We start from the raw sequence: 14,227 nt of genomic DNA, 5'->3' as shown, positions 1-14,227 counted from the left end.
AAAATTGCTGTCAACCAGCAATACAGGTTTAGGGTCTTGCCGTAGATATTCTCTCAGGCCGCTGCAATGTTGGTCAGCAGCCTGAGTGTCACATTTGAGAGTGTGCCCGAACTGCCGATATCTAATTGTACAATTGTGCAACAATATATCCCCTTCTGATCTAAACTGGATATTCACATATTTCTGGATGTCAAATTTTGTTTGATAATGCTCCTGTGAAGCACCTCGAGATGTTTTACCACATAAAATGCGCTTTATAAATATAAGTACTGTTGGATATTCATGTCTTCCACAGGATCTTCTTCAATGCCTTTGAAGGCAGATGAAGAAAACACTTGGGAAAATGAAACCAGCTACAAATCATTCAGTTGCTTTATTTTACAAGAAGCAACGGGGTTATGATCAATCAGTACAATGTGTGTTCAGGTAAAAATAAAAGAAAATATTGAATACATTACACTTCTCCTCTTCAGTGGGTTATCTTTGAGTTAAGCAAAATAACTCCTCTCCTGCAATCTCCTTCTGAGCTTGGCCAAAGCTTACACTCCCAGCTTTCTGTATTAAATCTAACTGACGTTGCAGGCTTTGCTGGACTGGACTGACTGCCTGTGTCTTGTCTCTATCTGATCACCCTCTATTCACAGCTAGAAAGGATCGGAGACTTTCGAACATTATAGGTAGAAACAGAAATTTACACGCAGGAGGCCGCCATTCCGGCCCATCGTGTCCGCGTCAGCCGACTAAGAGCCGCACGGCCCTTAGTCAGCAGTCTAAAGGTTACATATAAACCTATGAACAATAACGGAAAGGCAGAGAGCATCCAGCCCAACCAGTCTGCCTCATACAACTGCGACACCCCTTATACTAAAACATTCTACACTCCACCTCAACCGGAGCCATGTGATCTCGTGGGAGAGACAAAAAACAGATAAAAACCCAGGCCAATTTAGGGAGAAAAAAAATCTGAGAAAATTCCTCTCCAACCCATCCAAGCAATCACCCTGGCCGTATTCTATTTCCTGCAGTACTTACCATTATATCTGCTCCGTCCAATAAAAGGTCATCCAGTCTAATCCCAATTACTAGCTCTAGGTCCGTAACCCTGCAGGTTACGCCACTTTAAGTGCCCATCCGACCATCTCTTAAAAGTGGTGAGGGTCTCTGCATCCACCACTCTTCCGAGCAACTAGTTCCAGATCCTCACAACCCTCTACGTAAAGCCACCCACCCCGCCCCCCCGCCCCGCCAAATCCCTTCTAAACCTTCCACCAACCACCTTAAAACAATGCCTCCTCGTAATAGACCCCCCACCAATGGAAATAGACCCTTACTATCCACTATGTCTGGGCTCCTCAAGGGTGATGTTTATCAATTGTGGTGACAGGCTAATGAATTGAATATTTACAAACTGTGGGGAAACATCAGTAGCATTTGTGAGACCTATTGCATCAGTGCCTTTTTAAACTTGAGTAAATAGATTTTGCTTTAAAATCTAACATTTAAAAGTAACTAATTTACACATCCTTTCTGTGGAAACAAGCCAAAAAATCCTGAAATGTGACAAGACTGTGAAATGTACTATATAAATGCAAGTTCTTTCTTTCTCTTTTCATAAGTATATTAACATATAACAAGACAAACTGGGCTTGCCGAAAAGATTCTGGTGGGTTAGAAAGCAGTTTTTGTAGCCATTGACCCATTGCATTTAATAAAGCTCCTGTGAAGCTCCTTGGGACGTTTTACTATGTTAAAGGTGCTATATAAATGCAAGTTGTTGCTGTACTGTATCATTTTTCATATAAACACACACATACTATCATACTTTGAAAATAACTATTATATATAGCAGTTTGTCACACTTTAATAACTATTATATATAGCAGTTTCAATAAATGTATATACTCTATGCTTGTTGAGCAGGCTCTTCTTTCTGCTTGGTTATTATTTATATTGAGGAACTGCTTCCATTGGCAAAGTGTTCTAGTCTATGAACAGACCAGATTCGCCACATTTACATTTTGGATGAATTCAAAGCACGGTCAGTCACATGTGGTAGTCACATTCAAAGTTGCTCAAAGTCAAATTTGCCACTGTAGGTTTCTGCGTGAGGATTTTCTTCAATGTCAGAGAAAGGGCCATGCAGACCAGCACTGTAGAAGCTGCTATGCTGACGTGTACTCAGCTTGTGAACAGAGCAAATGACTGCATGCAGTCTCTATTGACTCCTCCGCACCAGTTTGATTACCCAATTAGTCCTTAGCCTCTGAAAGCTATTTGTAAATCCACTTCATAAGGTGGATGCTTCAAAAGATTATTTAGCGAGGTGTACTGTGAACATAGGAATTGCTGGACGAGCAAAGACCAAGGTTAACCTAGCTTGCCTTCTACCAATCTGGTAGTCACATGATACAATGATAATGGAGTTGTTGACCAATCATAGAAATCAATCTCTATCGATTAGTCTACAACAGACCTAGGCATGAGCTGAGGAAAACCCACAGTGGTGGAAAGATTTAGGAACCATAGGTAGATGTGCTGTTCTCCTGTGCCCCTCTTAAGCCAGCAGCCAAGCAATACACAAATGTGCAGTGGGCTACCCTCCACTTTTTGCTCTGTCCCTTCAGAAAGGGAATGGTTCTTGCCTGTGCTTAACATCTCTCTCTGCCACAGTGGATGTAAACACATAAGAACATAAGAATTAGGAGCAGGAGTAGGCCATTTGCCCCCTTGAGCCTGCTCCGCCATTCAATAAGATTATGGCTGATCTTCTACCTCAACTCCACTTTTCTGCACTATCCCCATAATCCCTTGATTCCCTTAATATTCAAAAATCAAAACGCATATCCACACAGAGAAAGCACAGGGTACATCAGCATGCTGACACTCCCGAGTACACAAATAAATTTGCGCCTTCAGAGCACACTGGATATGACACTGTGCAATAATTATGCTCTCATGCTTAATGCATTGGTATGAAATCCCTTTTTCCAATTTTGTAGGAGGTATTAACAAGTTATTTTAACTTATTTGTCCACACATTATTATTATAATAGTGTACTTTTCCATAACCTTGTTTTTAATCATGACTTCATGAATATAAAATATAACTATGAATTTCTCACTTGGCTAAAACAGGTATTTGAACTATGCAACTACAGGAAGAAGCTAAAAAGAAAATGGCGAGACATCTAAGGGGAGGGTGGCAACAGGTCACGTAGGATAAGATTGAGCGGGAATGTAGAGAAAAAAGGATCCGAGATGGAGAAAGGCAACGAATGACAAGAATGTGGGATTACTTCCAAATCTAGCAACTTGGGGGGTTGAATTTTTCAGCCCTCCCAGTAACGTTACCTTAGAATTCCACTCTGGGTCCAATTTCTGTACAGCCGCAACATATTCCTGCATAGCCTGTTGTGCAGTCATATCACCCATCTCCTTCCACGCTTCCCTGCCAGTAAACAAGAATCTATTTAAGTTGAAAATATTTAAAGCAAAGCAAAGTGTTCGGATTTAGCTTCGCTCATCAGGCGTACTGCTGAGCACAACTTTTGTTCCCACTTCAGATTTTCGTCCCTCCACTTCTGAAGGCGGGGTACAGATTCACGGTCTCCAGCACCCCTCACATACCTCAATAACCACCGTCCTAGATATGCAAGCATCATCAGTGCGTGTACTATTTGACTGTGGAAGGTGTTATGTCTGTGATGCACTTATGAATGACTCCACGAGGCAATGTGTTGTACTCAAACTGTAGTGACCTTGGTACTTAATTCGTAACTCCAGAGTGAGGCACAAGCATGGTGAGCAGCCTTTTATACTGGGCCTTGCACACCTCTGCAGGTGACCCTCAGGTCTCCCACCGCAGTACCCTCTGGTGGACAGCCTCTGCCACAGGGGCAGGAAACCCTGGTCTCCACCAGTTGCACCCTCTAGTGGTGCCAGCATAGTATATACACAGTGTAAAACCTTATTGAAAGTACATCAGGTAACAAGTCGCCATTTTATGCAACTATATAGTGACTACACAGAGAGTATATCGATAGTCTGCATATATAACAGAAGGCATCACACATGAGCCCAATATTGTCCGCAACCAAAGTAGATGGGTTCCGATAATGCCAGTCTTCAAATTTTTTTAAAAACATAGAAAATGCCAGCTGATCCCTCTTGAACAGTGGCGCTCAAACTTGAGCAGGCAAAAAAACAAAATGTGTCACACTGTATGAATAGTGAAGAAACATACCAGGCTTCCAGCACCTGACAGTTCCTTATTGAACAAGCACACCTGCAATGCCCACATGCAAAAGAATGAAAATTTTCACCTCTTAATTCATAAAAACAAAACAAGTACCCTGTATTTAAAAATCCAAACTAATATCGGGGTAGATGGAAAAGCAGTTACCCAACCTCAACAATCCACTGGAGCTGTGCTTTCATTTCATTGTTTCACCCCAACCATATTCAGTTCATGTTAGCTTTCTATTCTTAAGAAAAATAAATACACATTTATATTTGTTTAATACTTGTATATTTAAAAAAAAGATCATTTTTTGTTTAAGCGCTTACCATTTCTGTTTACCTTCAAAGTCAAAGAATCCAGGCTTTGGGACATTGCATTTTCCAAATTTGGCCTAGGAAACAAAATGGAGGAAATAATGTCTGAAACTTTTGACTCGTGCAACAGAAACAAGTCTGTTACCACAAACCTCATGGAAATGTTGCGAAGTCGCATAACATGGGTTGGGATTTTTATTTGCTCTTCGGAATTGTTGTTATTCTTTAGACCCTTCCCACCAAGAAACCAAAAAATCAAAAAAAGAGCATGCTTAAGCCTTCGAAAACAATGTAGAAAAGTGACCACCACCTGTTGGCATCACAAACCTAGTTTGAAATGAAGTTCAAGAGTATGAAAAAAACTCGGACAATTTCAAAGCTGCAACCTAAATTTCTTGCCCTTTTTGAACTCAAGAATGTGCAATAATGTTCTTATCTTTGCTTTACTGCTATAGTCTTGGTCTGCATTTAACAAATATATCGAATACATTATAAATGTTGCCTTGCAACTGCAGAGATCAGAATTATTCATCTGTAGGGAATCAGGACTACTTCTCCCTCTGCACAATTTATTCCGCTCGCAAGGGAGAGTTTTACGATTAAATCAAAACTTTATGATTTACAAGGTGATCTTTGTAGGGAATTAACTAGATGTTCTATAATTTTCTCACTGTATTACAGATTCCTTCCTCTACCTCTTTTCTTTGTCACACTCTCCTCAGTGACGGCATTCAACGTCACGTGATCACAGGACAGCCTATCCAACACTAAGGGCCTGAATATGAGGTCGAAGGGAAATGCCTCCAATCCGCAACTAAAATCTGCGCCTACTGCCCCTGGGATCACGTGGGACGTCCCCATCAATGAAAGAAGAGGATCCCCATTCATGCTTATGGGGATTCTGTACGTATAGAATCCCCATAAGCATGAATGGGGTCCCCATAAAAAGCATATTTACATAGCAAATTTTAAAATTTACATATTTAAAATTAATTAAAATACAAATTAATTAAACATTTAAACCAAAAACTTAACTTTGTGAAAAATAAATTGAAATGTCTTAAAGGGGCTAAAAATAACCTCAACTTATTCTACAGGTGTTTTAGTGTTTAAATAACTGAAAAAAATTGTTATACCCTGTATTCATTTAAAATCTTATGCTGGTATAAGAATTTCACGGGCATTCGCTGAGCAAATAGCTCTGCCTGTGCATGTCCATTCCTCGAGGATGGCTACGATCTGTCAAGAAGATTCTTGACAGATCGCAAGTTCCGGGTTTTCGTACACACAAATCTAGAACTTGCAGGGCCCTTACGGGTGCGTCGCACCATGTACACACCAGTAGGCACCGGAAAATAAGGGCCATGGAGATGAAAGCTTTAGAAAAATCAGAACTATAGTCAGATTCCGACATCATGATTACTGCCAAGAGACTCCTCTTTAAAAATATTAATCTCAGCCATCACCAGGACAGATCAGAATTTGATAAGAAAAAGTGAATGCTAGCAAACTGAGAACAGACTATAAAGACCAAGTAGTACCTGAGAAGACAGGTTTGTATTTGGGTTGAAACTCAATCGTGTCTCAGTTCAGATTAAGAGTTTCAATCTCAAATGTTAATGTCTTTTCTCTTTCCAGATACTGGTGGGCTTGTTGTGTTCTTGTCGCATTTTCTGTTCGGACTACAATTTTAAATTGTCTCACACTCCCGAGCAACTTCCTAAGCAACTTACTTTTTAAACACAACACTATGGGTCATCAAATTGGCTTATTACAAAATATTAGAGTTATTTTCACTATACCAGAGAAACATGATAAACTTTCCATGGTTAACTTTACTTCTGCAATGATTGATTTGCTATCGATAGCTGATATGCTATCATATAGATATCTCTGGACTGGTATTTAACTCATATCCTGTTTAAAGGAGAATAATGTTGTACGGGAAACCACTTTCTGCGTTAACTTCAAATGGGTAGCTTTTTTTAAAAAAATCATCTACCTCTCTGACTTCACACCATTCCAGAGCCTAGACCAACTCCCTGATCCAGCACAGGTCAGCCCGGGGTTCCGGAAGAAAGCTCTCTTCGGGTTAGTATCAAGGAAGGAAAGTAACTCCAATCATGCACCAAGTCCAAACACTTTGCCCCCAAATTTCCTCAGCCGCTTAGAGCGCCGTAGTTAGATGTGGTGCGCCGACTTCGTGGGGGAAAAAATGCACCGAAAACTTACCGGGATAATTTGGCCATTCCTGGATCCCCTGTGGTCCCGTGGCGTGGCGCTGAGAAACCTGTGAGGGGCGGAGCTTGGGCCGCGCTTGTTCAGCGCAGCCGGGATGGGGGGGTGGGGGGCTTGGGTCCGGCGTGTCTTCGAGTGCCTGCAGGGGGGGGGCGCATGACTGTTTGTGCATGCGCAATGCACGTTAAAGGCAGGAACCTTGCCAATCGGCCATTTAAAGGGAGAGCGTCCTCAGTGCCTCAGCAGCATTGGCAGTGGGCCATATTAGAAGGTAAGGTGTGAATTGTGATTTTTGGGTGGCTGAGGGAGTGGAAAGGAGTGCTGCATAGATACATGAAAAGTGAGAACTGTGTGTTTTCAAGATCACCTGAGTGTAAATCCAATACACCAATGACGCAAGAGTGTGCAACAAGGACGAAGAACTTCTTGCATGAGGAGGTGAAGAAACTAGTCACTGTCATTGAGAAGAGATGACAGCAGCTGGATATCACTGTGGTCCCACAAAAGTTCCTCCCAAAGAAATGAGGAGACTCTGGAACCTAGTTGCAGAAGAATTCTCCGTCGGGGTGAAGATCGCAAGAACTGGAAGCCAGTGTAAAAAGAAATGGCAGGATGTTGGTCAAGTAGTGAGTGTAAGTATTATCTTGAGTTTTAAATGGAATTGCAATTGTTACCGTGATCATCCGTATATATCCCATCCATCAGAAGCTCACCATGTGGCAAAAATTATATTTTCATCTTTGCAGAAGAAATTGGCCCACAACAAAAGGGAGAGAACTAGAACAGGAGGAGGGCCGCCAAATCTGCACCAACTATCACCCCGGAACAGAGGATCACTGCCTTGCTGAGTCGCAACTGCACAAAAAGAATTACTCTGCACAAGCTGGGCCCACACGCGACGGTGAGGGTCAATCATCAAAATGCATCGTCACCCTTCAAATCAACCTGCTGACTGGTCTGCTACGCATGAGACTACTCATTCCACCCATCCTGCCCCCTCCTTTCTGCTAACCATTTGACTGATCTGTTGTATTTTGCTGAAGAAGATAATCCTGAAGATCAACAAGATGATCCAGATGCGTCCGCTCCAGACCAAGGCAGGTGGGGGGAGGAGGGGCGCATGGATCTGTGTTCACGGGAGAATGCTGATTGTGATATGGATCAGTCCATGGTACAGGGCATCATTTTGCCAGACACCTCCATGAGCTTTGCCACAACTCACCTTGGTTTCACACCTTCCGAGGTTGCGGATCCCAGTGGCGGTGGTGGAATGCAGGTTGGAACACCCAGGGCCCCACCATCCCAGCCTGCGCTTCGCACTGGAGGGGTGCTGCTAGGCAGACCCACGGTGAGGGGGAAGGAGAAGCTAACCAGTCTCTCCTGAGATGTAGCCTTCATCAGATGTACATCAGGTTGTGTCATTGGGTGAGGAGACCAATGCCCTCACCCGATCACTCGTGGCCGCCGTCAGTTGGGTGCGTGATGAGGTTGCGACACTGTCGGGAGAAATATCAGCACTGAGACAGGAACTGAGGGTGGGCATGTCAGAGGCCATGAGGGAGCTAGCTGCTGCAATAAGGGCACACAAGCCTGACAATCAAATGCCACTCCCACTGCAATCCCCACACCAACCTCTGTGGAGACCCAAGCTGGGCCCCCTGCGCCCTGCCCCACCCCATCCCATCCCCACCGCCCCTATGAGGAAGTGCACATTCCCCGATTATGTGGGTGAGAGATGGGTGCAGTCTTTCTTTGCTGTTGTTGTTGTTGAAGTGCATTGTAAACTTTCCAATAAAAGATTTTTTGCATTAAAACTGAATCATATTCCATTATCACCACACATTTAGGAACAATTGTTAAAAATAAAACATCCCTCACCCCTACAGTCATGCGTGCCTGCCGCCCCTAGCCCTGGCCGAAGGGCTAGCCGGTGCGTTCTGCAGTCGGCAAGGCAGGACTACTCTATATTCAGTAGCTGATTTATCTTTGATGATGTCGTGAAGATGTTGTGCTGAAGTTGTTTTGATGTTGTGCTGATGCTGTGAAGGGGTTTAGTGCTTTAGAATCCTCTAACTCACCTCCCCCCACCCCCCTATCTCTGGCTACCTGCGCTGATTTCTTAAATGTAGGTAAGGTTTTTCTGTACCTACAAAAGTGGCCACATACACTGGCTGAAGTTAGTTTGGAGTAACTTTGAGCTGGCCAAATTTGCTTCTATGGCCAAAACAGGCGTAAGTGGCTGGTCACAACCCCTTTTGGAGAAAAAAAACTAAACTAAAAAAAAACCTAACTGACTTACACTGGAGCAAGTTAAATGGGGAAATTTGCAGATTTTTAAGTTTACTCCAAAAAAAGCGGGGCAACTCCTGGGGAAATTTGATCCCATTGTAACCCAGCTCGTCACCAACACGAATTGAGCAAAATTCCACGCAATCCAAAAATGTCAGGTCTTCACAAGACATGAACCAAAGTCACATTCCTTTTTTCCACATTGCCAACTGTCACCACACCTCCTGATGGCGCTGATTCCCTGCTGAGGTATGATGCCTTCGGTGCTAGGTGAGGTACATGGCTATTACTCAGGTGTGAACCTCAACAGTGAGGGCTTGCAGCCCATCTGACCAGCGAGGGCCTCACAGCTGAGCCTGGGACATCCACACATGCAATTTCAAATTGGGTCACTGGGCAGTGCTCAGGAGAGGAAACGCTGGCCGATCTTCCCTGCTCGAATCCAGGAGAGCCAAAACCAATTGCTCTGGCTCAGATCAGCTAACTCAGCACCGCCCTAAAAGTCTGCTTGCTGCAGCAGTTGTTGGATAAGCTCGCAGAGCTAATAGAGAAGCATTTGAAATAATGGTTCAATTAAGAGTGTTTTTTAAAATTCCTTTTATACTTTTTCCCACAGGCACATACCATGCTCTGAAAAAGCCACCACAGGATTTGAGTGAAGCAGTGGGTTAGACATGGACATTGTAAGGGTCTTAAATCAGAAATATCACTATACATATTTACTACTTAGCAAACAATATACTTTAATGTTGTTGTCTATGCTTGTACAGGTACAATACTCGTAATTCATCACGGTACTAGGGATGAAGGACTTCAGTTATATGGAAAGGCTGGAGAAACTGCGATTATTCGCCGTAGAGTAGAGTAGGTTAGGGGGACATTTAAAAGAGATGTTCAAAATGAAGAAGGGTTTTGATTGAGTAAATAGGGAGAAACTGTATCCACTGGCATTATGGTTGCTAACCAGAAGACACAGATTTAAGATAATTGTTAAAAGAACCAGAGGGGAGATGAGAAGACATTTATTTGTTACGTAGCAAATTATTCTGATCTGAAATGCACTTCCTGAAAGGGTGGTGGATGGAAGCAGATTCAATATTAACATTCAAAGGGGAATCAGAGAGATCCTTGAAAAGGGAAAATCTGAAGGGCTATGGGGAAAGAGCAAGGGAGTGGGACTAATTGGATAGCTCTTCAAAGAGTTGGCACAGGCACGATCGACCTCTTTCTGTGCTGAAAGATCCTATGATCATCTCAAACTGCTCCTACCACTACCATCATCAGGGACAACCTGTAACCACTGGCACATCACCCTCGTGTTACATAGCTCCAAATGCCCCTTCCAGACACACGTTTGGAAAGGCAGAATCTGTAAAATTGTTATGCTGGTTTATTTATATCATTCAAATAGATTTTACTCATCAAAAATCCACATGCCCATCTGTGGCAAAAATGGATCTTTGCTTGTATTGAATCTTGAATCTTGTATTGCTCAAAACAGATTGCATGAGGTAAATACCTGTTTACACCTGTCCCTGAGGGTTATACCTGTTTACACCTGTCCCTGAGGTTTATACCTGTCCTTGGGGTTTACCTGTTTGCACCTGTCCCGAGGGTTTACCTGTGTACATCTGTCATAAGAACATATGAAATAAGAGCAGAAGCAAGCTATTCGAGCCTACTCCGCCATTCAACAAGATTATGGCTGATCTTCTGCCTCAACTCCAACTTCCGCCTCAACTCCACCTTCCCGTACTATCCCCATATCCTTTGGTTCCCTCAATATCCAATTTATCGATCTTGGTCTTGAATCTTCTCAATGACTGAGCATCCATAGTTCTGTGGGGTAGAGAATTCCAAAGATTCACAACTCTCGAAGAAATTTCTCCTCATCGGAGTCCTAAATGGCTGACCCCCTTATTCTGAGATGCTGCCCCCTAGTTCTAGATTCACCACCCAGGGGAAACATCCGCAACATCTAATCTGTCAAGCCCCTTAAGAATTTTATACTTTTCAATGGGCCTCTCATTCTTTAACCTCTAGGGAGCCTAGACTACTCAATCTCTCCTCATAGGACAATCTTCCCATCCCAGATATCAGTCTAGTGAACCTTCATTGCACTCCCTCTAAGGCAAGTACATCCTTCATTAGGGAAGGAGACCAAAACTGTAAAGTGCTCCAGATGTGGTCTCAGCAAGAGACCCTATAAAATTGCAGTAAGACTTCTTTACTCTTATACACCAATCCTTTTGTAATAAAGGCTAACATACCAATTTCTTTCCCAACTGATTGGGATACCTGCATGTTTCTGTGATTCGTGTACAAGGACATCCAGGTCCCTCTGAACACCAATATTTCCCAATCCTTCGCCATTTAAAAAAATAGTCTGCTTTTCTATTTTTCCTACCAAAATGGCTAACTTCACATTTGTCCACATTATATTGCATCTGCCATGTTCTTGCCCACTCACTCACTTAACCTGTCTATATCCCTTTGAAGCCTCTTTGCAGCCTCCTCACAACTTACTTTCCCACCTCACTTTGTAACATCAGCAAACTTGGTCCCCCTCATCTAAGTCATTAATATAGATAGTAAATAACTGAGGCCCAAGCACTGATCCTTGCAGCACCCCACTAGTTACAGCCTGCCACCCCGAAAATTACACATTTATTCCTACTCTCTGTTTTGTGCACGTTAACCAATCCTCAATCCATGCTAATATATGTCCCTGGAGTTTCACCTGAATGGGGGGGGGGGGGGAGATTGGCGGAGGGGGGTTTACCGTCCCAGGGAGTGGGGGGGTTACCTGTCGCAGGGATTGGGGGATTGGAGGTGTTTGCCTGTCGTGGCGATTGGGGGATTTACCTGTTGCAGGCATGGGGGTGGGGGGTTTACTTGTCTGGGGAATGGGGAGGGTTTACCTATCGTGGAATTGGGGGGGGGGGGCGGTTTAATGTATCATGGGGTGGAGGTATTTACCTGTCGTGGGGGGGTGAGGCGGGGGTTTAACCTGCCCCGGGAGGTGAGACGAGTGTTTACTTGTCCCGGGGGGCGGGGAGGGAGGTGACGGTGTGAGTGTCAGCGTGGTTACTGGATAGCACTCTTGCCTCTGAGTCAAAAGGTTGTGGATTCAAGTCCCACTCCAGAAACGTGTAGCACAAAAAAATCTAGCCTGATACTCCAGTGCCATGCTGAGGGAGCACTGCCCTGTTGGAGGTGCCATCTTTCAGATGAGACGTCAAACTGAGGCCCCATCTGCTCTCTCAGGTGGGCGTAAAAGATCCCTGAGCACTATCTTCAAAGAAGAGCGGGGGAAGTCGTATTTATCCCCTCAATCATCTTAACATTAAAAAAATGATTATCTGGGTCATTATCACATTTGCTGTTGTACAGGACCTTGGTGACGCTACACCTGGAATATTTTTGGTCTCCTAATCTGAGTAAGGACATTCTTGCTATTGAGGGACTGCAGCGAAGGGTCACCAGACTGATTCCCGGGATGACAGGACTGACATAAGAAGAAAGACTGGATCGACTAGGCTTATATTCACTGGAATTTAGTAGGATGAGGGAGGATCGCATAGAAACATATAAAATTCTGACGGGGCTGGACAGGTTAGATGCAGGAAGAATGCTCCTGATGTTGGGGAAGTCCAGAACCAGGGGTCAGTCTCAGGATAAGGGGTAGGCCATTTAGGACCAAGATGAGGAGAAACTTCTTCACTCAGAGAGTTGTGAGCATGTGGAATTCTCTACCACAGAAAGTTGTTGAGGCCAGTTTGTTAGATATAGTCAAAAGGGAGCTAGGTGTGGCTCTAACGGCTAAAGGGATCAAGGGGTATGGAGAGAAAGCAGGTGTGGGGTACTGAAGTTGCATGATCAGCCATGATCATATTGAATGGTGGTGCAGGCTCGAAGGGCCGAATGACCTTACTGCTGCACCTATTTTCTACGTTTATGGGATCCTGCCGTGCGCAAACTGGCTGGCAACATGGCAACAGTGACTACACTTCTCCCACCCCAACCCCCCACAAAAAAGAAGTACTGCATTGGCTGTAAAAAGCGCTGCGTGCCGTCCGCTGGTGGCAGTGCAAGTGCTGAGTGAGCTTGCTCACCTGTTTGAACCTGCTGTACAGGTAGAGCAGCGTGTCCCGGCCCGCGCCTTGCGCGAGCCTCTGCAGCTGCTGGGCCGCGCGCTCGAACTGATCCTCCAGCGCGCGCCCCGGCCGGTCCTCGTCCGCGGGCCCGAGCCCCGGCCCAAACGCCTCCGCCTCGGGCTCCGCCTGCTCCTCGCTGCCGCTACTGTCACCGCACGTCCGGCCCGACACCGCCGCCATCGTCATCGGCTGCTGCCCGAACCCAGCCCGCACACTTCCCCCGGCCTCTCGTTCCCCTACCGGGCAGCGGTTACTGGGGGGAGGAGTGGAGGGGAGGGTGAGTCACTGCCGGTTTACCGCCTGGTTTAACGCCTGGTTAAGCCGCCACCTTCAGCCTCCCTTCCCCTCCACCCCCGTCAACACACACCGCTCACTCACTGCGCGCACACCCATCAACACTCCGGCTGGAGTCCGCCTGCCGCGCACCAAGGTTCCACGCTTGTGCGTCCCCCCCAGTCACCGATAGCAGGGCAGGGAGCGCCTGTCACTCATTCTCCGCAAACTCCACACAGCATCTGCCGCCTTGTCACTATTTAATTAATTAAAAGAGGCACCCTTCCTGCAGGTGTTTAACCGTGTTTCCAAACTAAATAGTTGCAGTGTCGCTTAGTGGGTAGCACTCTCTGAGTTAGAAGGTTGTGGGTTCAAGTCCCGCTTCAGGAACTTGAGTACAGAAAGGCTGACACTTGGAGTGTTGCACTGTGGGAGGTGCCGTCTTTTGAATGAGACTTTAAACCGAGTCTGCTCTCTCAGGTGGACGTAAAAGCATGAAAGAAATGCAAGTCTTTCTTCAATGTCATTTCCCTGATGTTGACAGCCCTGTGGCTGATCTGATCTTGGCCACAACTCCACTTTCCTGCCCACTCCAAATAATCCTTGCCTCCCCCCTTTGGTTCAGAAATCTGTCTATCTCCACCTTAAATATATTCAATGATCCAGCCTCCACAGCTCTGTGGGTTAGAGAATTCAAAATATCCTCGAGCCCCCTG

The 14,227-nt window shown here is 44.9% G+C and overlaps 1 protein-coding gene across 7 annotated transcripts in view; it reads right to left on the bottom strand.

Moving 5' to 3' along the window:
* acbd6 (acyl-CoA binding domain containing 6) overlaps window positions 1–13,738 on the bottom strand; it is a 227,149-nt gene extending 213,411 nt beyond the window's left edge. The window contains exons 1-3 of one of the 7 annotated variants that reach the window (XR_011593981.1): window positions 13,197–13,733; window positions 4,567–4,631; window positions 3,352–3,448 (exon numbers count right to left, since the gene is read on the bottom strand). Coding sequence is in view for 6 of the 7 variants with exons in the window: in XM_070886217.1 (XP_070742318.1) it covers window positions 3,352–3,448; window positions 4,567–4,631; window positions 13,197–13,424 (390 nt within the window). In the remaining variant the exon portion in view is untranslated. Of the gene's footprint in view, window positions 1–3,351; window positions 3,449–4,566; window positions 4,632–13,196 lie in introns of all 7 variants that reach the window. The other 6 variants (XM_070886217.1, XM_070886219.1, XM_070886221.1 and 3 more) reach the window with 6 other exon arrangements.
* Between the last annotated feature and the right edge of the window lie 489 nt (window positions 13,739–14,227).

This window comes from Pristiophorus japonicus, chromosome 8, assembly GCF_044704955.1.
Source record: "Pristiophorus japonicus isolate sPriJap1 chromosome 8, sPriJap1.hap1, whole genome shotgun sequence".
In the NCBI taxonomy this organism is placed as follows: domain Eukaryota; kingdom Metazoa; phylum Chordata; class Chondrichthyes; family Pristiophoridae; genus Pristiophorus; species Pristiophorus japonicus.
Note: the sequence above shows the minus strand (reverse complement) of the source record. Positions and strands in the feature narration are given on the sequence as shown.